This window comes from Carcharodon carcharias, chromosome 2, assembly GCF_017639515.1.
Source record: "Carcharodon carcharias isolate sCarCar2 chromosome 2, sCarCar2.pri, whole genome shotgun sequence".
Classification (NCBI taxonomy): domain Eukaryota; kingdom Metazoa; phylum Chordata; class Chondrichthyes; order Lamniformes; family Lamnidae; genus Carcharodon; species Carcharodon carcharias.
The window spans coordinates 187,588,714-187,612,867 of record NC_054468.1 but is presented as its reverse complement, the minus strand read 5'-3'; the positions used below and the strand labels follow the sequence as shown (position 1 = coordinate 187,612,867).

The 24,154-nt window shown below is 40.3% G+C and overlaps 1 protein-coding gene across 5 annotated transcripts in view; it reads right to left on the bottom strand.

The window, feature by feature from the left end:
- The window catches only part of kctd3 (potassium channel tetramerization domain containing 3), an 88,410-nt gene that overhangs the window by 22,712 nt on the left and 41,544 nt on the right, over window positions 1-24,154 (bottom strand). For 4 of the 5 annotated variants that reach the window (XM_041175831.1, XM_041175850.1, XM_041175860.1 and 1 more), the window contains 3 exons: window positions 17,765-17,955; window positions 9,680-9,733; window positions 6,062-6,177 (listed from right to left, as the gene is read on the bottom strand). In XM_041175831.1, coding sequence (XP_041031765.1) covers window positions 6,062-6,177; window positions 9,680-9,733; window positions 17,765-17,955 — 361 coding nt within the window. The remainder of the gene's footprint in view (window positions 1-6,061; window positions 6,178-9,679; window positions 9,734-17,764; window positions 17,956-24,154) is intronic. The other variant, XM_041175841.1, reaches the window with a different exon arrangement.

The window sequence follows — 24,154 nt, the reverse complement described above, 5'->3', positions numbered from 1 at the left end:
AGCCGGAGTAGGCCACTTGGCCCTTCATGCCTGCTCCGCCATTCAACAAAATCATGGCTGATCTGCTTGTAACCTCCCGCCTACTGCCGATAACCTTTCACCCCCTTATTAATAAAGAATCTATCTAGCTCTGTGCTAAAAATATTCAAAACCCTACTTATACTGTCTTTTGAGGAAGAGTTCCAAAGACTCATGACCCTCAGAGAAAAAAAATTCTCATCTATCTTAAATGAGCGACTCCCTATTTTTAAACCGTGACCTCTAGTTCTAGGTTCTCCCAGAAGAGGAAACATCCTCTCCACATGCACTCTCTCAAGATCCCTCAGGGTCATAATTCTCACCGATCATGTACAACAATCCACACCAACGTAATCTGTCAATTTGTATTGCACTCATGTCTATCAGAAACCGAGTGTGCCAGAATTATTTAACATGGAACACCTATAGCCAGTAGGCAGAGACTAAGTTACACAACACTTGTCAAAATAGAGGTAAAAGAACAATGGGGTTAAGATTTCAGTCCTTGCAGCTGTCTGTGCCTGCCACAGAGGTAGGAAACTGGAGACAGGAATCGTGCCCAGACTGCATTTTAAATATGCTGCCTCAGGTTTTTTGTTTACTGGGGACAAGTAACTTGTACCAATCCACTGCACATGCCTAATAAAACCTCCAAAATATAATTACAACCCTATTCTTCAAATCCTGGTGGCTTGTATCAATCTGACGACAGTATGCACAGCTCCTCTCAGTAAGCAGAGTAATTGGAAGTGACTAAAGATATAAAAACAAAAAACTGCAGATGCTGGAAATCCAAAACAAAAACAGAATTACCTGGAAAAACTCAGCAGGTCTGGCAGCATCGGCGGAGAAGAAAAGAGTTGACGTTTCGAGTCCTCATGACCCTTCAACAGAACTGATTGAATATTAGGAAAAGGGTGAAATATAAGCTGGTTTAAGGTGAGGTGGGGGGGTGGGGTGCAGTGCAGAGAGAGAAGTGGGGGGGTGGGGGGGTTGTAGGGACAAGCAAGCAGTGATAGGAGCAGATAATCAAAAGATGTCACAGACAGAGGAACAAAGAAGTGTTGAAGGTGGCGATATTATTTAAACGAATGTGCTAATTAAGAATGGATGGCAGGGCACTCAAGGTACAGCTCTAGTGGGGGTGGGGTAGAAAGAGTAGCAGGGCATACAAGATTTAAAAATAATGGAAATAGGTGGGAAAAGAAAAATCTATATAAATTATTGGAAAAAACAAAAGGAAGGGGGAAGAAATGGAAAGGGGGTGGGGATGGAGGAGGGAGGTCAAGATCTAAAATTGTTGAATTCAATATTCAGTCCGGAAGGCTGTAAAGTGCCTATCGGAAGATGAGGTGCTGTTCCTCCAGTTTGCATTGGAGAGACCAAATGTAAACTGGGCGACCGCTTTGCAGAACACCTGCGGTCTATCCGCAAGAAAGACCCAAACCTCGCTGTCGCTTGCCATTTTAACACTCCACCCTGCTCTCTTGCCCACATGTCTGTCCTTGGCTTGCTGCATTGTTCCAGTGAAGCCCAACGCAAACTGGAGGAACAGCACCTCCTTTCCGTTTCTTCCCCCTTCCTTTTGTTTTTTTCCAATAATTTATATAGATTTTTCTTTTCCCACCTATTTCCATTATTTTTAAATCTTGTATGCCCTGCTACTCATTCCACCCCACCCCCACTAGAGCTGTACCTTGAGTACCCTGCCATCCTTCTTTAATTAGCACATTCGTTTAGATAATATCACCACCTTCAACACTTCTTTGTTCCTTTCTATGTGACATCTTTTGATTATCTGCTCCTATCACTGCTTGCTTGTCTCTACAACCACAACCCCCCCACTTCTCTTCCCCCATCGCGCCCCCCCCCCCCCCGCAACCTCCCACTTTAAACCAGCTTATATTTCACCCCTTTCCTAATATTCAATCAGTTCTGTTGAAGGGTCATGAGGACTCGAAACGTCAACTCTTTTCTTCTCGCCGATGCTGCCAGACCTGCTGAGTTTTTCCAGATAATTCTGTTTTAATTGGAAGTGACTTCCTGCTTCTCTTGAAACTGTATCTGCCTAGGACTACCAAGTAGTTTTTCAATCTGACTCCAAAACTTTGGTTTCTTTTGTTAAATTTATTTCTGACCTTTGTTTTAGTTGTGTTTCAATTTCATTTACTTGGTTTTCATGTTTCTTATTCCCCATATAACCATGCATGAAACAGGGTGTTTTGTTTAATGTGCAGCAGCCCTGTTGGTTGAATAGAAATTCCTGTGGAATTCCTCTTGCTTTCTAGGGAGCTAGAAATCAAGAATCATCAGAGGGATGAGTCTGCCTGTACCTGAGACAAGTGGCACACATCCATCATTACCCAGATAGGCTGGTCCACAGCTTTCACCAGCAATTCTTGGTCATGTCATACAAGGCTTCACAAGGAACTTGGTTTTCTAGTTTGGAATTGAGTCCTCAAGGTGGCCTCTGTTCCACCAGCAGAACATGTGTCTCAGGAGGTTGGAAAATAAAATAGCATACGCAAAGTGACAGGCATATACAATTTGTATATTAACCTCCGTGTCAGTAATTGCGATTGCATCATTTAATTTGGTTGATCTCAAATAACTTGATTTAATGGCTTGAAAGATGTGACTACTGTGCGGTTCACTACTCTGTATCTTGCAAGGAGTGTTCGCCTGCACCATGGGTATGATTGTGATGCAAAGTCTGGGCTGTAAGGTTGAGAGAGAACATTGCCTGGGTGAGAAGAACCTAAGGAACAAACCACATTTTGTGGAAAACAACTGTTCAATTGTCGAGATGCATTTGCTCTGGGGCCATGTTTGATTGACCAATTCCTATATGTGGGCCAATTCTGTCTCTTGCTAATTCTAGCTCCTGGATATTTGGGTATAGTAACAGGAAGAATGGAAGATTTTGGTAAGAGTTGACTACAGTCTTCTTAATATGAAGAAATACAGAGATCAGAAGCATGGAACAGAATACTGTTTTAAAACTGAGGAGCAAACAGGCCACAGTGGATTTAGTGTTGTGCAACAAACCAGAATTAGTTAACAATCTGACAGTAAGCAACATCTTGCAATAACTCAGGATAATACATCGGAATTTGATAGAAGGTCAGAGGTGCAGCTGGCTTTAAATTTAAGTAAGGCAAACTTTGAAGAGATCAGATCCAAGTTGCCCATAGTAAACTGGCTGAACAGTTAATGGGTAATTTACACACCAACACTGGGAAGTATTTGATATGATAGAAAACTAGGGGATAGAATACCCTGAAAAGGCAAAGGTCCCACATGTAGTTAAACAACCATGGTCAATAAACAAGCTAAGGAGAGATAAAAACAAATGCAAAGAAAAGCAGACTATGAGAGCTATAAAAAGCAACAAAAAAGACAGTGAATGGGTAAAGCTATGGTAACTGGAGTTCAATGTGGGGAAGTATGGGATCATTCACTGTGGCTCTGAGAAAGGTAATTTGAATATTTTCTTAGGTGATGTGAGGCAAGAAGCTGTGGAGGAGCAAAGGATTTGAGTGCACATATAAACACATCCCTGAAAGAAAAAGATTAATTAAAAAGGCTGGAAAGGAATGGAATGCTGGGTGTTATCTCAAGGGAATTGGAATTCAAAAATGAGGAAATGGTGCTTCAGTTGTACAGGTTCTTGTTCAGACCCCATCTGGAGTACTCGTTCAGTTTTGAGCACCAAACTTCAGAAAAATTATATTGGACTGAACTCCCTACAGCACAGATTCACCAGAATTATATCAATGTTTGAAGAGTTAAATCATGAGTGCAGATTGCAATAACATGCTTGAATTGCTTTGCATTTAGAAGGTGGAGGGTCAATCTAATTTAGGTCCTTAAATGATAAAGAGATTCCATTGTGCAAATTTAAAGAACCTCATTCCTTTGCTGTGGTAATCAAGAACAAGGGGACATAATCTTAAAATTAGAGCCAGGCTATTTAGGATTGAAATCAGGAAGCATTTTTTTTCACACAAAGGGTAATGGAGATCTGGAACTTTTCCCAAAGGGCTGCGAATGCTCAGTTAATTGAAATTTTCAAGGCTGAGATTGTTAAGATTTTTATTAGGTTAAGGGTATCAAGGGATGTGGGCCAGAGACAAGCAAAGGGGCTGAATGGCCTATTCTTGCTCCTATTGTCCTATGGAAAGCACATAGTGTTAAAGTAGCTTATCAATGTTGCAAGAAATAGAAACTCTGGTATCCTCTAAATTGCATAATTGAGCAAAGCTCCTCAGACCCATTTTAAGCAGCTACATATTAATTTAGCCATCCTTCAACCAGGGGAATTGGGCGATGTTTCACTACTTCATTTGCCCACAGAACTTGCTTTGTCTCTAAATTGGATTTCCTTTCACTTAATTTATTTACAACACTTATCCTGTCCCATCTTTGGCAAAGGCTGACAAATGTCTGAAATTCATTTAAGTTTGAAGACTGAAAATAATATTTGTCCACATGTGCAGATATTTAAATTCAAAAGGGGAACACAGCTTTTTAATTTGGTCTTGCTGGCTAGAATTCCCATTTATCTTGCCCCCCACGCAAGTGTAAGGCTGTACTGGCAGCTAGGTATAATTATTTGAATGAACTGAAACAGTTCAATTTCAACAATGAAATTTTGAGCAGTTGGTACATTGCTTAAACTTTTGCACCAACAATACTACAAAAAGCCTAATTTTGTGCTGGTGACAGTATTTCAGCCACATTGGGCAGGATTTTACCATCAGCAAGCGGGGGCGGAGCCTGCTCGCTGACGCGTAAAATGACGTGCGGTGACGTTGGGCGGAACTCTTGACGTCGCCGCTCCCTATTTAAATTTTCAGGAAGGCGGGGGTGCTGCAAAATCAGCTGCCCGCCTGCCGACCTGTCAATGGCCAATTGAGGCCATTGACAGATCAATTAAAGTAATTAGTGGACCTGCCCATCCAACCTTAAGGTTGTTGGGCAGCCTAGGAGCCCTGGCGGGAAGTAGAAAAAACATGAAACCTCATCCACAGGCGAGATGAGGTTTCATGTAGGGTTTTAAAACAAAGGTTTTTTGGGAAATTATGAACATGTCCCAACTCATGTGACATGAAAGGGAATTTTTAAAAATATTTGTGAAAGTAGAGGTGATCTCCCTGAGGCAGCACTTAGTCTCAGGGAGATGAGTGTGCTCTTTTGTGCGCACTCTCAAGTTTAGATATTCCCCCACCCGCACAGGGAGCGAATAGTGCTTCCCTGCAGACATCACGCTGGGCGGGCCTTAATTGGCCCACCCAAGTAAAATGGCACGTGCCTCCGATTGGGGGTGCCAATCGGAAGCGCGCCCGCAAGGGTCCACCCATCATCCTCTCCCCCACACCCTCCCATTTCTGGCCATTATGTCTAACTCACTGAATCAGCTGTTTTGTACTCGGCAACACTTTCAGTGAGATTATGAATAGAAGAATTTCATCCCACCCCACCTTCCAATGGTGGTTGGAACATAGGACTTAGGAGGAGTAGACCATTCAGCCCTTAGAGTGCTCTGCCATTCAATAAGATCAAGGCTGACCTGGTTGTGGCCTGAACTCCACTTTGCTCTCTGTCCCCCATAACCTTTGTCTATATAAAATCTAACTCTGCCTTTAACAAGTAACAAGTAACCAGTCTTCAATGCTTTTTTGCCACTGGATTTTGCATATCTTAAGGCATGAATGAACACAGGAGCTTTGATGCAGTATTGCCAAATTACTAGTTTGCTAAGCGTGACAAAAAAAAATTCAGCACCCTGTTTGTTCTGACCATTTGCGCACACGAAACCCAATGGATTAGATTTATACTAAGCCTGCATATTTGTATGAATGAATGATCCTGGATACAGAAAATAATTTACTCAGCATCTTACAACATTTGCAACGAATGAACGTGAGGAGTCAGCGAAATAGATATGGTCACCTTGTTCTATTCTATCTCCAGCATAGGATCAAAAATGGTAAAAATAGCTAATGAAAGTTAACAAGATTTCCTTAAGATTGTAGCTCACCTGCCAGTGTTGGGTGACTGCATTCCACACTCCTACTTTCCCGGTGTGACTGGTTGCAACCAGCTGATTTCCAATAAAGAAGAGTGCATCCACTGGGACGCCAAGACTAAACACACCTACAAAACAAAAAAGCAGACAAGTTTGTTTCTACATTTCGCAGCAATTCCCTCATTTTAGAGCTGGCAAATGTAGTAATGAATAGGATCTCTCTTTTATCGAAACTCAAGGTCATGAGGTGGTAACATCACTGTGCGATGAACACCTTTATCTGACATAAAAACTGTCTTTACTCCTTTCAACTGACAAACATTTTAATAAATGGTATATCATAACTTTGCTTAAATATGTGGATTATGTGGAACTACTGTACAGATAAATGCCTGTGATTGTTGTTTTGTTTTGCACTTCTATAAGACCAAAGAATGACAACCAGCCTGCACATTTTTGAGCCATGCAACAGAGCTGCAAACAGCTAGCAGATCCAAAAGTAAATAACAGGCCTACGAGCATTGCCACTCTGCATTTCTTTTTAATTCATGTTTACAGGGTTACAAGGGAACAGAGAAAATGAATGCAAAGAGCGCAGATTACTCCAGAGGGAGGACACACTCAGTGAAAATTACTCACAACAGCATGTCAACTCCTTCCATATTTGAAGTGTCTCTCCTGTTTAGTTTAAGCAGTCTTGAAAGCTGCCAGAAAAATAAAGTATTTCATGAAGAATGACAGGATTGCTGTCCTGAGGGTGACAAAGGGTGGGGTGCAGCGCAAGTATCCCAAGGAGCAGTAATGGAATTGTGTTTCCTTTTAGGAAGGAGGGTGCAAAACCACAGGAGGCAGACAGTAATAAATACAAGCAGAAAAGAGTTGACGTTTCGAGTCCTCATGACCCTTCGACAGAACTTGAGTTCGAGTCCAGGAAAGAGCTGAAATATAAGCTGGTTTAAGGTGTGTGTGTGGGGGGCGGAGAGATAGAGAGACAGAGAGGTGGAGGGGGTTGGTGTGGTTGTAGCGACAAACAAGCAGTGATAGAAGCAGATCATCAAAAGATGTCAACAACAATAGTACAATAGAACACATAGGTGTTAAAGTTAAAGTTGGTGATATTATCTAAACGAATGTGCTAATTAAGAATGGATGGTAGGGCACTCAAGGTATAGCTCTAGTGGGTTTTTTTTTTATTTTATATAATGGAAATAGGTGGGAAAAGGAAAATCTTTATAATTTATTGGGAAAAAAAAGAAGGGGGAAACAGAAAGGGGGTGGGGATGGGGGAGGGGACTCACGACCTAAAGTTGTTGAATTCAATATTCAGTCCGGAAGGCTGTAAAGTCCCTAGTCGGAAGATGAGGTGTTGTTCCTCCAGTTTGCGTTGGGCTTCACTGGAACAAGGCAGCAAGCCAAGGACAGACATGTGGGCAAGAGAGCAGGGTGGAGTGTTAAAATGGCAAGCGCAGGGAGGTTTGGGTCATTCTTGCGGACAGACCGCAGGTGTTCTGCAAAGCGGTCGCCCAGTTTGCGTTTGGTCTCTCCAATGTAGAGGAGACCACATTGGGAGCAACGAATGCAGTAGACTAAGTTGGGGGAAATGCAAGTGAAATGCTGCTTCACTTGAAAGGAGTGTTTGGGTCCTTGGACGGTGAGGAGAGAGGAAGTGAAGGGGCAGGTGTTGCATCTTTTGCGTGGGCAAGGGGTTGTGCCATAGGAGGGGGTTGAGGAGTAGGGGGTGATGGAGGAGTGGACCAGGGTGTCCCGGAGGGAGCGATCCCTACGGAATGCCGATAAGGGGGGTGAAGGGAAGATGTGTTTGGTAGTGGCATCATGCTGTAGTTGGCGGAAATGGCGGAGGATGATCCTTTGAATGCGGAGGCTGGTGGGGTGATAAGTGAGGACAAGGGGGACCCTATCATGTTTCTGGGAGGGAGGAGAAGGAGTGAGGGCGGATGCGCGGGAGATGGGCCGGACACGGTTGAGGGCCCTGTCAACGACCGTGGGTGGAAAACCTCGGTTAAGGAAGAAGGAGGACATGTCAGAGGAACTGTTTTTGAATGTAGCATCATCGGAACAGATGCGACGGAGGCGAAGGAACTGAGAGAATGGGATGGAGTCCTTACAGGAAGTGGGGTGTGAGGAGCTGTAGTCGAGATAGCTGTGGGTGTCGGTGGGTTTGTAATGGATATTGGTGGACAGTCTATCACCAGAGATTGAGACAGAGAGGACAAGGAAGGGAAGGGAAGTGTCAGAGATGGACCACGTGAAAATGATGGAGGGGTGGAGATTGGAAGCAAAATTAATAAATTTTTCCAAGAAGTTCCTCAAGTTCTGTCGAAGGGTCATGAGGACTCGAAACGTCAACTCTTTTCTTCTCCGCCGATGCTGCCAGACCTGCTGAGTTTTTCCAGGTAATTCTGTTTTTGTTTTGGATTTCCAGCATCCGCAGTTTTTTTGTTTTTATTATAGTAATAAATACAATGTCACTGGGCACAATTTCCTTTTAGGAATATAGTTTTGGAAGATGTTTGCATAAATTTCTTTACACTGACAGTGTAAAAGTAGTTCCCATCTTTTGGAATTTTGAGTCATTTAACAGTGGCCTTCAAACTCTTTACTGTCAAGGACCCTCAACTAAAATTCTGAAAGGGATCAAACTCCCACTGACACGTTGGAATGTGGGGTTCTGTACTTTTTAGCGCACCACCATTTTATCATCAAAGCCCCACTACATTGTGCTAAGTGTTCCCTTTTTAGAAAGGCTTACAGGATTACACAACTGGTTGGCTTGTTTTATCTACAGCAACTTTATTTATAAATTGTGTATGATAGTGGATTTTAGGAAACTAGGGACTGTCATAGGAGAAGGAAGAAAGGGTGTTACATCAAAATAAACACACACATTAGTGAATTCAATAAAGCCATTAACTACCAGCATTACAGTAAATTAAGACTTGAATTTGTTTTCAGTAATGACCCAGGCTTACTGCTACCATAGAATGCAGTGTATCTTTGATGTGGTAGAAATTATGGTAGTTTTCCTAGCCTTTAGTGGGCTTTGGAGGGGCCTGTGGCCCTGATCTGCCAGTTAATCTTTTTTTAAAAGGAAACTTTTAATTTGATCAAAATTGTAGTCTAAATATGTGCAATTGATCTTCCTATGATGAATGGCATTAGCTCGACAAGCCTTAAAAAATTAAACACTACTCATATAACAATGCTGGATGCAAAGGGCAAGTAGATGTCTTCTGAATTCAGTGCTATGACACAGATGACAAAAGAATATTCCCATTATTTGGATATTAAATATTCCTGCCCATATTTGGATGGATGTACTGTATGCCACCTGCCACTTGCAGAAGGAAATAGGTCAACTATTAAAACAGACAAGGAACTGATTTAATGTGTCTGCGGTCCATTTCTTGTGGGTGGTGGAAAATCCCAGCCATTACCTCAAATTCAGAGAAAAAAAGTGGTATGTGTGTGTGTGTTTGTGTTGGAAATAAAATCAAATATTGTGTAGATCAGAGATATTTGTCTAAAAAAACTAAGATTCCCTTATCATCACTCATATCTAATTACATAGAATTGAACAAAACGTGCATATATTGAGAAAAGGATGCTTACCATGCCAGTAATTTCTCTGGCACAAGATGAAGCAGAATTCAAATACAATCCTTGCTGTGATAAAAACATAATGCAATGCTCGCTTCAAGTCATTGATATAACTGAATTACAATTCTAAAAACTTTACTTACTGATCTATATGGATCTGATACACTCGATTGGAAAGGGTATTAAACTGCATCAGACTTTAAACACTGTTCAAACCAGGAATGGTCACCAGTTGGAGAAAAAGCAAGCAGAATATTTGAAAGAAGGAATGCAGATGATAAAACTAGAGATTTCAGTCTCAATGAGAATGTTTTTTTTAAATGCTTTACAATGGTATGTTAGCCACTTAACGTGACATTGAGGTCAAAGACAGACAGCAAGGCTATTTCACAAATCTTTATGTCAGTCGTTAGCCTACAATCTCTCTATTGCTATGTTTTCATTATCACTGTTACTATACACACTTAAATTTGATGTTTCAGTATATATTGCAAAAAATTTAAAATGAGGCATTTCATTAACTTATGGATTTCACTTAGCTCCCCAGACAATATGTAATGTATATAAATTTTCATGTAAGAAACTTGCAACATGTTCCCACTGTCGGAGTTAGTCAAAATCAGAACAAAATTCAGATATTTGAAGAACAATATTTTATGCATTTTCCTAGACTTCAATATATTTTATTTCAGATGATATTGGACATTTAAAATGCTATTTGGAAGTTATGCCAAATGTTAAGTTACTGACTTGAAATGTAGATTCTCTATAAATGTTATAGTAAAATTTTAAACACAAATACCGTCCCCACTGCATATAGTGAGCTATATTCCAGTGAGAATTTGCCTGCTATACACAGCAACCAATGTCGTCCAAAATCTGAATACAAATTGCAGCTAATGTGTCTCCAGTTTCCAACTGTTTCCCATAGTTGTTACCAGCAGAAACAGTGACTGAAGCCGCTTGATGATCTAATTTTCTCTGAAATAAGCAAAGCGTTTAAAATAGTAAGTACTGAACGGCCAAAGTAGCCAGCATGCTTAATTAGTTTTAAGTGATGACTTTGCAATTGACATTTATGGTTATCTCAAAAAGTTAATGCCATTTGCCTGATATAGCCTGCTGTTCATAATAAGCTTAGACAATGCAAGTCACGGGAACTTTATAAAGAAAGCATTTATGATTTCACTGCAAAGAATAAACAGTAAATTTCCCTCTTTTTAACATGCAACCGTGGGAGGCAGGGAACAAGGAGAGCAAGCAGTGGCTAATACAGAAAGGAAGGGAAAATAAATAAACTAAGCAATCTGATGGGTCATGTCTGCACACCCTTAGGACAACTTTAAAGGTGACATTGGTGGTGAAGATCTGGAAATAGGCTGCTGCTCACTGCCCATTCTTTTGATGTGTTATGGTGCTGCAGAAATTATAAACAAATATTAACAAAGAGTATCTCAGCCTCAGAATAAACAAATGCCATATAACCACATTAGGACATTCTGTAGCTTTATCATCATTATACTACATGAAAACTCCTTCATGAAGAGATATTTCTCTTACGCATTAGCAATATTTTTCCTTCTGACTTCAAGCCATTATTGTGACCATAGGTTCAGCAGTTTATTCAAGTTTATCAATCTATATGATCTTCATTAGGAACTGGTGTGACCCTTGGAGTGGTCTAAGCACTTTTTTGACACGTGCATCTGTTTAAACTCTCACAGTAGGATATGCAATTAAAACAATGTTGTCATGTGTATAACTTTTAATACAATAATTAAGAAATTTAAACCTAGTTGGTGCCCTTCTTCATTCCTGACTCAGTGAAATTCAGTGTTACCATGACAGTGAGTTGTCTCTTACTAATGACAAATTAAACAGACCATAATTCTTTAACATGTGAAACAAAAACCTATACAATGAAATATTGCAGATACATTAGTGAGAAGTAGGAAGCAGTACTTTAAAATCCCTTTTAGGGAAGTCAATCTTTCCTAAGCAAAACTACTTGCTGAAGAGCACCCACCATGTTTAATTCCACTTCCAGCCTCATGCACGTCAAGTGTCATAAATATTCATGCCAATTAAATAATGCTACAATTTACATAAACATCTGTTGTGCATATTAAACCCCCTTTTTCCAATTGTATGTTGACAACTGGTAACTTGTAATAAATTCACCTGGGGAGAGGAACCATCTCCCAAGCTCAGCAAAGGAATGACAGCCTTACAGGCAGGCACAGTAATGGTGATAACTTGCTTTAATTTATTTTCAAAATATGCATTAGAAGCTATTCTGAAATAGATTTGGGTTGACACATAAATCTGCTTATTTGCTGGGTTTGTCCCTGTAGAAATCTACTGTGCAGCTTGCAACAAAGAAACAATAGGTATGAAAAATGCAAAATCAGGGATTTTCAGAAACATCTCTCTCTCTCTTAAGGAGTCTTGAATTAAAAGGCTAAAACTGCTAGAAACTTCACAAAGGCAAAATAGTGCAGATGCTGGAAATCTGAAATATAAACAAAATGCTAGAAAGGCTCAGCAGGCAATGAAGCATTAATGTTGCCTGACCTGCTGAGTATTTCCATCATTTTCTGATTATAAGCTAGAAACTTCAGATTTCATCAAAATAAAGTTAAGGAAAAGAATGCCTCAGACACAGTTGATTCGCACAAAATACCAATTCTTTGAGCAATCTGCCAGATTATCGTGTATGCAATATAATACCTTTTCTTTCTGCAACTCCTACCCCCTTAACCCTGCTTCAACCTTCAATTCTCCAAAAGTTGGTAACTCATGTTAAACTATCGTTCCATGGATGCCTTCGGCTCTCTGGTGCCTGTCAAGTGACTATTCTTACCAGGTGACACTACAGTGTTGGCAAGCCAACTCCCTGCTAGCACATCACAGCTGAGACCATTACTGCCTTTACAAGACATCCCACACATGCAAGGTGCAGCACATATTACGGGACACCTTGAGAATCATCTAACATTTCCCCTCCCTAGAGCAGGGGTTACAGCCAATTATAAGCACCTTTACAGACACCCCAGGAATGGTTAGCTTACTCAACATACTCCAAGAATCAAACCTGGGATCTCCTGTACCGTAGGCTCAATATCATGCCAAATGGTGCAACCTTTAGATTACCCCAAAGTCCCAGTCCAAATAAAGCTAATTCAAGTTACTGCTGCCCAATTGATCCTAGTGCTGGTCTCTTCATCATCTGAATAATAGCAAAAAAAACCCAAAAATAAAACAACTCTATTCACTCCACAATATAGTTGGTAATCACTTTCAAAAACTATTTTTTGTTAAGTAGATTTAAAAATTAGCAACAGAATCTTACAATTGATAAAGTGCCTCTAAGGCAACAAAAAATGCCAAGATACCGAGATGAATGGTGGACATTAACCTGGAATTAACAGAAATTGCAAGACCAAAACTGAAAGGCTGGTGTTAAGGCAGCTTTTATTATAAGAAAAATTAAGAGGTTTAGGGAAACAGAGCTTGAGTATGCAACTGTGCCAGCTAATGGCTTTGCTACCAATTGTGTAGTAAGTGTTTGGTGCCTGAATCCAAGAAACAGATTCAACAAGATCATGGCTGATCTACCCAAATTCCAGTGTCCTGCAATATCCCTCTTAATTCCTTTAGCACCCAAAAATCTATTGATCTCTGTCTTGAATATACTCAATGACTAAGCATCCACTGCTCTGTTGGGTAAAGAATTTGAAAAATTCACCACCCTTTCAGTAAAGAAATTTCTCACCACAATCGTAAGTGGCTGACCCCTTAATTTAAGACTGTGATCATGTAAGGTTTTGATAATACTACTCATTTTTAAGGTTCAATGTTGATCTGAAAGAACATTTATGGATTTTAACTTGACCACTCTTTAAACAGTTCAGTTTGAATTTCTGTGAGTGAGATAATTAACAGTTAAGGTAGGCTGGGAACGGGAAGACAGTTACTTGTAAGAAGCTATTCTTGATGAACTCCTTCCTCCTTCTGTACCATGCCCTAAGAGAGCATTGGCAACCATGGACTTCCATTGTTATAACAACGTTTGTTATAATTATGCTTGACAAAGTACTGCAGCGGTTTGCCATTGCCTTCTGCAATATGGCTGACCAGGAGACTCTCCCATTCTTACTGCCTGCCATTAGACATATTGGAAGGATTTACACGCTGATAATCAACCTGTTTGGCACCTGTGGCTATCAAATCCTGAAGTGGGATTTGAACCCAGAGCTTCTGGCTCAGAGGTAGGGATGCTACCACTGTGCCACAAGACCTCACTGATGAGCCTAAATTACCTAAAAGGTGCCAAGATATCTGGGTTCAAGGATTGTACTTGCTTTAAATACACTAAGTGCAATTGAGGGCTTCTTTATGAGCTTTAAAGAAATAAACAAAAGGTTTGAACATAGCAGTTTGAACTTAGTATAACACCTTGTCTTTAAACAAGAGCCACGTGTATTATTAGATTTTGGTTTACTAACTGCCTAAGCGATTAACCATATCGGTAGAACAGAACATCAGTATTTTTAAAAGTGCATCTTTTTCTGACATTATGGTCGGAATTATTACTCTAGTTATAGAGGTGGGGTGACACCAGATAACCCTCAGCCTAAGCCTAATGAGAAAGGTTAATTTTGACTATTTGCTAACAAGGAAGAGCAACAGTCAGAATTAGGGGTAAAAGTAGGAAAATCAGAATCTTTGTTGGCACAGTTTTACCATTGCATTTGTTATATGATTCTTCTGAGACACAGTCCAACATTAATTCAGAGACAGAAGGGGGAGGGAATTGCCTGTGCTGGCAGTATCCAAGGAATCCTAAGGCCTTGAGAGATAAGAACTTCCATGTTGTCTTCACTGCTTCTGTGGATGCATATGTAACATCTTGCTTAATAAGTTCTACTTGAATTATAAATACTAGTTATTTGTAACTTGTTTGGTCAGGCACAACTGAGGACCCCATTGTTATAAATTAAGAATTCAGAACTTAGATATTTTAAATAAAGGGGTTTTAAACCTCAAACCCCCCCCACCCAAAACTTACAATCATTTGCTCTACGTTCCCCAGTGAGGTGAAACTTTTCAGAATCTACCCTGCTAAGCCCTTTAAGAATTTTATACCTTTCAATTAGATCACCTCTCATTCTTCTAAACTCTAGCAAATATAGATCTAGCCTACCCAATCTCTCCTCATAGGGCAATTCCCTCATCCTCAGAAACAGTCTGGTGAACCTTTCGCTGCACCCTCGAGGGCAAGTATATCCTTCCTTAGGGAAGGAGACCAAAACAGCATACACTATTCCAGGTATGACCTCACCAATGCCCTATATAATTGTAGCAAGACTTCTTTACTCTTGTATTCCAACCCTTTTGTAACCAAAGCTAGCATACTATTTGTCTTCCAATTGCTTCCCATATTTGCACATTAACTTTCATAATTAATGTCCAAGAACACCCACTGAAAGCAAACATTTCCCAGTTTATCATTCAAAAAAAATTAGTTATCTGTCATGCTCTTGCCCACATATCTAAAAAGCCTTTTGCCCTCTGCAGCTTCTTTGCATCCCCTTCACCACTTACTTTCCCAGGAACTGTCTGTGGGGTGGAAGGTAAGTATTGGAGAATGGACTATGAATTAGAGATGCAAACTGGGATATAGGACTGGAGAAGGTTGCCAAGGCAAGATGGAATGAGAGCATAGAGGTAGCTGAATAAAAGGATGATTTTAAAATTAATACCCAGAGAACAAGGTGTATATGAGGCTGATGAGGGTTTAAATTACAAGGACAACTTGTACAAACATTGTTTGTATTTTGAGTTTAGAAGGTTGAGGGGTGATCTAAGTGAGGTCTTTCAAATGATAGTGATTCCACAGTGTTCAACCAGAGCACTATTTCCCCTGGTGGGGGAACCCACAAAGAGGCATAACCTTAAAATCAAGAGTTGGGCCATTTAAGAGTGATTTAAAGGAGCAATTTTTCACACAAAGTGGAATACTGTTCCCCAAATGGCTACAGATGCTGGGCCAATTTAAACTTTCAAGATTGAGATTGATAGATTTTTATTAGGTAGGAATATCAAGAGATATGGAGAAATGGCAAATAAATGTAACTCTTTCGAGTACAAACCCGTTTCCATTCAGATGTAGTTACATTGTTTCATAGTTTGCCATTGTAAGATTTGAACTCTTGATCTTGGGGTTACAAACCCAGTACCATAACCACTTGGCTATTTAGGCCAAGCCCGGCAAATAAATGTAACTCTTTCGAGTACAAACCCGTTTCCATCTGTTTCAGATGTTGTTTCATAGTTTGCCATTGTGAGATTTGAACTCTTGATCTTGGGGTTTCAATCCCAGTACCATAACCACTTGGCCATTTAGGCCAAAAAAATGATGTAACTCTTTCGAGTACAAACACGTTTCCATCTGTTCCAATTCAGATGAAGTTACATTGTTTCATAGTTTTGCCATTGTGAGATTTGAACTCTTGATCTAAGGGGTTACAAATCCAGTACCATAACCACTTGGCTATTTAGGCCAAGCCCTGCAAATAAATGTAACTCTTTCGAGTACAAACCCGTTTCTATCTGTTTCAGATGAAGTTACATTGTTTCATAGTTTCCCATTGTGAGATTTGAACTCTTGATTTTGGGGTTACAAACCCAGTACCATAACCACTTGGCTATTTAGGCCAAGCCCTGCAAATAAATGTAACTCTTCTGAGTACAAACTCATTTCCATCTGTTTCAGATGAAGTTACATTGTTTCATAGTTTTGCCATTGTGAGAATTGAACTCTTGATCTTGGGGTTACAAACCCAGTACCATAACCACTTGGCTATTTAGGCCAAGCCCTTATAGTTTGCCATTGTGAGATTTGAACTCTTGATCTTGAGGTTACAAGCCCAGTACCATAACCACTTGGCTATTTAGGCCAAGCTAGAATGTAACTCTTTCGAGTACAAACCCATTTCCATCTGTTTCAGATGAAGTTACATTGCTTCATAGTTTGCCATTGTGAGATTTGAACTCTTGATCTTGGGGTTACAAACCCAGTACCATAACCACTTGGCTATTTAGGCCAAGCCCTGCAAATAAATGTAACTCTTTCGAGTACAAACCCGTTTCCATCTGTTTCAGATGAAGTTACATTGTTTCATAGTTTGCCATTGTGAGATTTGAACTCTTGAGCTTGGGGTTACAAACCCAGTACCATAACCACTTGGCTATTTAGGCCAAGCCAGAAGCTAACAGCCAGGTAATCTGTTTTAGCGATTGCTGCCTGAAAGGTAAATATTGGCCAGGACACTGGGGATAGCTCCCCTTCTCCTTGAAATAGTGCCATTGAATCTTTTACATTTAGCTAAGACAGCATGTAGGGCCTCAGTTTAACATAAACATTTATTGTAACTCTTTCGAGTACAAACACATTTCCATCTGTTTCAGATGAAGTTACATTGTTTCATAGTTTGCCATTGTGAGATTTGAACTCTTGATCTTGGGGTTACAAACCCAGTACCATAACCACTTGGCTATTTAGGCCAAGCCTGCAAATAAATGTAGTTGCAGTACAGTTTAGCCATAATCTAATTGAATAGCAGAACAACTTCAAGGGGATTAATAGCCTGCACCTGTTTCTATCTCTTCATGTCCATAGGACAGGGGTTGGTGACAGTGCAGACTTTTTGCAAGACAGATTCCAAGACACAACCTTGAGTTGGAGTTTGTGCAAGGCTGAAAAAAGCGATCCTTGAAGCAATAGATATGATTTTGGTGGTAGTGAGGCTGGAGTATGGGCTTAGGTAGGATCACCAGTCTGATTCCGAAATGGTTCCACTTATTCATATTGAATTTTCTTCTGCCTACGCTGAAGATCTAGTTAATGGTAAAATTGGGCCATTGTATTAATCACCTCTTATGTAGAGGCCAGCCTACACTAGCTTGCAAAGAGACCACGGAAGTTGTTCCACTCGTTCAACTTCTGGGAGCTATGAATCATGTTTAAATAGCCACATCCCCATGAAAGACAAAATAGAATTCTGTTTTATTCTATAAATGCGCAATACATACCTATTTCATTGCCACTGCCTCCATCCTGAATGCTCCACAGGATTATGCTACTCTCAGATGCCACAGCTACCATCTTGTCTTTATCACCAAAAGGTCCTCCAACAACTTTGGCATTAACTGCTACTCGTTCTATCGTCCAGTCCAAGTATGGACTCGTGAAAACCTGCTGCCATCCAGAAGACTCTTTAATTCTAAAAGTGAACAAGAAACCTTACTCAGTAAGGAATTTTCATCAATATAATGCATACAATGCTTTAGAAACCAGAACATTTTCTAACAATTTGCAACAGATTAACTTAGTGGGTTGACTACTATCCTCAAAAGGATAGAGAAGTAAATTATGAAAATCTATGGAAGTTGAGCTCATTTTCTTTGGAACAGAGATTTCAAGATGAAATGCTAACTTAAATTTTTAAGATGACCAAGGAATTGATAAAGTTGATGCAAAATATAGCATGTGTTCAAATACCATAGCATACAAATTAAAAATTAAAAAGCTGGGAGCTAAAAGGAAAATAAAGTAACACTAAAGAAAAATGATCAAGAATAATTTACCTCAGATGAGTTCATTTCTGGAGAAAGTGAGGATTGAATATGGCTTAATAGTCTTTGCCAGTTTCTAGAAATTCAGATGTTAACACATTCTAATAGACTGGTCAGCAAACACTAATCCCTGATTAAATGCTGCATTCCACAATTGGCCCTCTTAAGGCTACAGTTTAAAATCTAACCAGGCAATACTGATCTACTAGCAATAACAGAGCTAACCTGAGTGGCTTTTATCACCTAAATAAAAGCAAAATACTGTGGATGCTGGAAATCTGAAACAAAAACAAAAATTGTTGGAAAACTCAGCAGGTCTGACAGCATCTGCGGAGAGGAACACAGTTGACGTTTCTAATTTGTATGACTATTCATCAGAACTAAGGAAATAGCGAAATGAGGTGAAATGAGCTGGTAGAGGGGGGTGGAACAGATAGAGCTGGATAGAGGGCCAGTGATAGGTGGAGGCAAAGAAGAGATTGCCAAAGATGTCATAGACAAAAAGACAAAGGGGCGTTGATGGCGGTGATAGTATCTAAGGAATGTGCTAATGGGGACATTAAGGGTAGCAAGCAGGACAAGCTAAAGGCAGATGGCCTTAGTGGGGGTGGGGTGAGGGGAAAGGATCGAAATGGGATAAAAGGTGGAGATAAAATAATAGATCAAAATAAATTTAAAAATAGGTGGGAAAAGTATATTTTTTTAAAATTATAAATTATTGGAAAAAGGGGGATCGGAAAGGGGGTGGGGATGGAGCAGAGAATTCATGATCTGAAATTGTTGAACTCAATATTAAGTCTGAAGGGCTGTAAGGTGCCTAGTCGGAAAACGAGGTGCTGTTCCTCCTGTATGCGTTGAACTTCACTGGAACATTGCAGCAGGCCAAGGACGGAGATGTGGGCATGAGCAAGGTGGTGTGTTGACCTTCCGTCTGTCCGCAAGCATGACCCAGACCTCCGTGTCGCGTGCCATTTCAACACCACCCTTTAGCACATTCCTTACATAATATCACCACCGTCAACACCCCTTTGTCCTTTTGTCCATGACATCTTTGGCACTCTTCTTTACCTCCACTAATCACTGGCCCTCTATCCAGCTCTACCTGTCCCACCCTCCTCTTCCAGCTTATATTTCACCTCATTTCTCTATTTCCTCAGTTCTGATGAAGAGTCATATGGACTCGAAATGTCAACTGTGTTCCTCTCCACAGATGCTGTCAGACCTGCTGGGTTTTTCCAGCTATTTTTGTTTTTGGTTTTTATCACCAATTGTTATAATCACCTCTTCCACTGTCTCTACGTCTTGCCAAAGGTGGAAGTTCCAGAGCAAGCTCAGTTCCTCAAAACCCCTTGCGATGTTAAAAATTTCCATCCCAATGTCGCCATTTTATTTCTACCATCCACACCGGTCGTTCTCATTTTCCCCAATGATATTTGAAGCAGTTCTTTTCATCATTCAGACTTTCTTTGCAAGAAAGCATGCAAGTGTAGTACCTCCTCAATGGTTCAACAGCAAGGATCTGCAGGTGGCATAAACTCACCAATTGCACATCTCCTCAAACTGTTGCTTTGGCTCCTCTAGTATCAGTCAGGCCTATATGCCAATCAGCCATCCATGTTCTGTGCCTTGCCTACTTAGCCCGAAACCACAACTATCAGCCAATGAGCAAATTCCCAAACCCTGAATTATTGAGATAATGAGGCACCAGAGAGTCTTTCAACCTCCCACAAGGTCCTTGACTTTCATCATGATTGTCAATATGGATTCAAACCCAAATAATAAGTCATTATATGCAACTCAAGACTATTTCTCTGTCACTTCCAAACAACAGGAACTCTCCTCTGTTGATTAGTCGAGTCCTTCACCCCCATTATAACGTTTCTCACTTTTTTTTCCTCTTCCATGTACTCTTGATCCTACAACTCATTCACTGCTATTCCCCTGCTGATTGGGTTTCTTGTCGTCATCTCAGGTTTGAGTTATGCTATCCTATACTAGCTCAATTCTCCTCCATTTCAATAGCAATCTTTCCAACTTGCACCAGTCCCTCTGTATCTTTCTCTGTGGGTCCAGTATTCCTACCCATTCTGCACCGATAATCAAAACGTCCCTTCCAAACATCTTCAATTCTGAGGCTTGGGAAGGGAATCGGAAATTCAGAGACCTGGGGTGGGTGCAAAAGAAAGGGAAATCAGGGATTCAGGGGTCTGGAGGGGAAATTAAAGGCCTGCCTGGGAAGCAAACCAGATGGCTGGGGAATGGGGTTTGGAAAACCTGGGTGCTAATACCTGATAGCTTTGTCCACACAGGTATGCAGGATCCAGCAAGTAGGTGTAAAGGCAATTATCTCCTGGATCAGGCACCCACATCTGGGTGCAGCTGTTAAATACAAAAAGTTGAACAACAATGAGGCTCACAGCCTCATTATCAGATTTTAAGTGCCCAACCTACCACCTTGGAACAGGTTGGTCACCCATCTACCTTCCCACCTTCATTAAAGCCGGAACCTGGTTGCAGTCTGGATTCTGATTTTTAAGGCTTTAAAACCCATCTGACACAAATCTTCTGCTTTTGGATGGTTAAAATTTCCTCCTTAGCTGGGCTATTGATGAATCATCACATTATAAAATTTAATGGAAGTGTTAATGGGAAATGATGAATTTTTCCTGATTGCTGGACCAACATCAAACTTTGTCTTATCTCATTCCTCTGCATTTTAACCCTCATTCTCTAGCTCCCTGAGGGCAAGAGGAATTGCCAGAAAATGCTATCTGACAACATAAATTACTTTAAGTGGGTTTAAGTTTCAATGTCAAGATGTGGAATAACACACAAAAGCCAAAAATGCAACAAAAGTCAAAAATATTAAACAAAAACAAAAATAGTTGGAAAAACTCAGCAGGTCTGGCAGCATCTGTGGAGAGGAGCACAGTCAACGTTTCGAGTCCGAATGACCCTTCAACAGAACTGTTGAAGGGTCATTCGGACTCGAAACGTTGACTGTGCTCCTCTCCACAGATGCTGCCAGACCTGCTGAGTTTTTCCAGGTATATTTTTGTTTTTGTTTTGGATTTCCAGCATCCGCGGTTTTTTGTTTTTGTCAAAAATATTAAATCAAGCAACAAGTTGTAATAAAAAAAAAATAGCAAATCAGAAACACAATTATCTTCAAAATAATCCCAAAGCAGCACAACTTTAAGGACTTTTTTTTTTAAGGGCAGGAAATATTTCCGTTGCAACCTAATTTTGATACTCTTAGAAATGCCCATGCATTTCCAGGGTAATCCTTTTGTTTCCATAATATTTATAGCCTTGATGGGGTTTTTGTTCACTAGTAGTGAAAGCCTTCAGTGACAGCTAAGCTGCATAAAATAACTCAGCAATTTTAGCCTGATTTTCCACTTGCCCTACAGGTGAAAAAGAACTTGTATTCCTACCCACATATTTTAACCTTCAAAGAATGTCACAAAAGAAATATCACACCCTACAAAATTCCTCACTTCATCACATGTATATATTAAGAGTTGCCAATGAACTGTCAAAAGATGGTGAATAGATTTAAAAGTCACTGTAGGAAGGTGCATAATTTACAGCATGTCTGGTTACCTACATTATTTTGATCCCTTTATCAATGCTTGCCTCGATTTTCCCGAGGTGCTGTATGAGATTTATTTCATTTATGCAGCCTTTCATCTTCAAAAATAAAAGTCTATTTATTCTAGAATTACAGAGGTTACTGACTGCCAGTCTCTTAGATTGCAAGTTTTTATCCTTTATATATTGGGAGAGAAAAGTACTTAAAATTCAAACTGGCAGGAATTAAAACACAAGTGAATTCCTTTAAGTACCCAAAGACTAAGGAAACAATTGAACATGAGGATTCCCAAGTGAGACTGTCAGAATATAAATTGTTTCCTGCAATAAAATCAGAAAATGCTGAAAATATTCAGCAGGTCAGGCAGTATTTGTGGAGAGAGTAGCAGAGTTAACATTTCAGATGACCTGACATGTTGGGGAGAATTTTCTCCTTGTTGGGCGGGCCGGTCGCAAGCGGGAGCTGCCTGCGGTCGGCTGCGCACTGCCATTTTACATGGGCGGGCCAATTAAGGCTACCTGTGTGGGCAGGGGGAGCAGGGAGAGTCGTGGCCTGCGCTGCAAAAATCTCCAAGGCATAGAGCTGCCTCAGAGATTATGTTCATTGTGAAACATCAAAATTAAAAAAGTTAAAAATCATTTACACATGTCCCCTCATGTGACAACATCACATGAGCTGGGACATGTTTATCAAATGTTTAAAAAATTATTATTAATTTAATAAACCCTTCATGAAACCTCATCCCACCCGTGGATGAGGTTTCGTGAAAAATGCAAAGGCTGCCTGGGCTCTTTGCCTGCCTGCCAACCTTAAGGTTGGATGGGTAGCCTTGACAATTAGGTTGATCAGTGTATTAATGGCCTTAACATGCCTTTGACAGTTCAGCGGGTGCACAGCCGACTCTGGTGCATGCCTGCCGAATGAAAGATTGGAATGATGTGTGGTGATGTCAGGACTCACGGCCAACGTCACTGCGCATCATTTTACACGTCGGCGTGCGGGGCCCACCCCCGCACACTGAACAGAAGATTCTGCCCATTAACTCTCTTTTTATCCCCACAGATGCTGCCTGACCTACTGATTATTTCCAACGATTACTGTTTTAATTTCAGATAGCCAGCATCCATAATATTTTACTTCTGGATTGTTTCCTGTAGTTATGTCATGTCATGCCATAACACAAACTGCAGTTCAAGTGCACAAGAGAATCATCTAAAATATGAAATGAATATGTTTTCATAATGTTAGCAAATTCTACATACATGTTAATGTGTCAACCAAGATAGTTAGTCATAATCTGAAACTGGATTGATATCGTGGTTGGAGGAGATAAAGAGCATGCACAGGATTGGAACCAAAATTAGAAGAGGTCTATAAGAGAATAGTGATGAAATCTGTAGAGTTTGAGACTGTTAAGATGCTGGAAGTTGGAGGTGGCCTTAGCAGAGATAAGATGTGGTTGAAGCCTGAATGGACAGAGTGTCTTAAGGAGGCTATAAGAAGAACAAGGATTGGTTTCATGATGAAAAGGACTAAAAACTCCATGAGTAGAGTAGATGTCAGAAAGGATTACTATCACGAGTCCAGAATAAAAATGACTATGCAGGGGCTGTTAGGGATGTCTGCTGACAATCCCTTTAGCTGATTTCCCAGGTTGAATAGTAATAATGCAACGGCCATAACAGCAATGTTGCTTGGCAATGTAAGACTACCTGGTATAAGCTGCACTCTTTTGCTGCTTGGGGGATATAACGGGTGCTATGATACAAAGCCTCTATTTTAAAATAATGATAACTGATGAGAGTATTCAAGAAAATCAGAGGGGCCGTGTTACATTTGTGCATTAAGCAGGTGCCATCACAACTCTGGAATAACTCATTTATGCCGAGATGGAGTGACAAGCAATCTCCCAGATTCCTCATTAAACACGATCAAAAGTATGATTAAAAATATGAAAAGTGATCAAAACTATGAAGAAAGAAAAATACAGAATGTTGAGAAACATATAGCAGGTGCAAAGGTTGTGCTGAGATGTTAAGTTGCTCCCCCTTTCACATGATGGAGAATCTAATTCAAGCAATTTTTAAACATCAATCCGTACATCTTTTGTTGTGTTCCTGATTACATATGTTTATCCTGTTCTTGTATCTCTTCAATCCTTTTTTCTTTATCCACCTATCCAACCTAATCTTGACTACTGACACGTTCTGTCCCAACCACTAACCCTGGATGTGAATTCAACCTCAAGTATG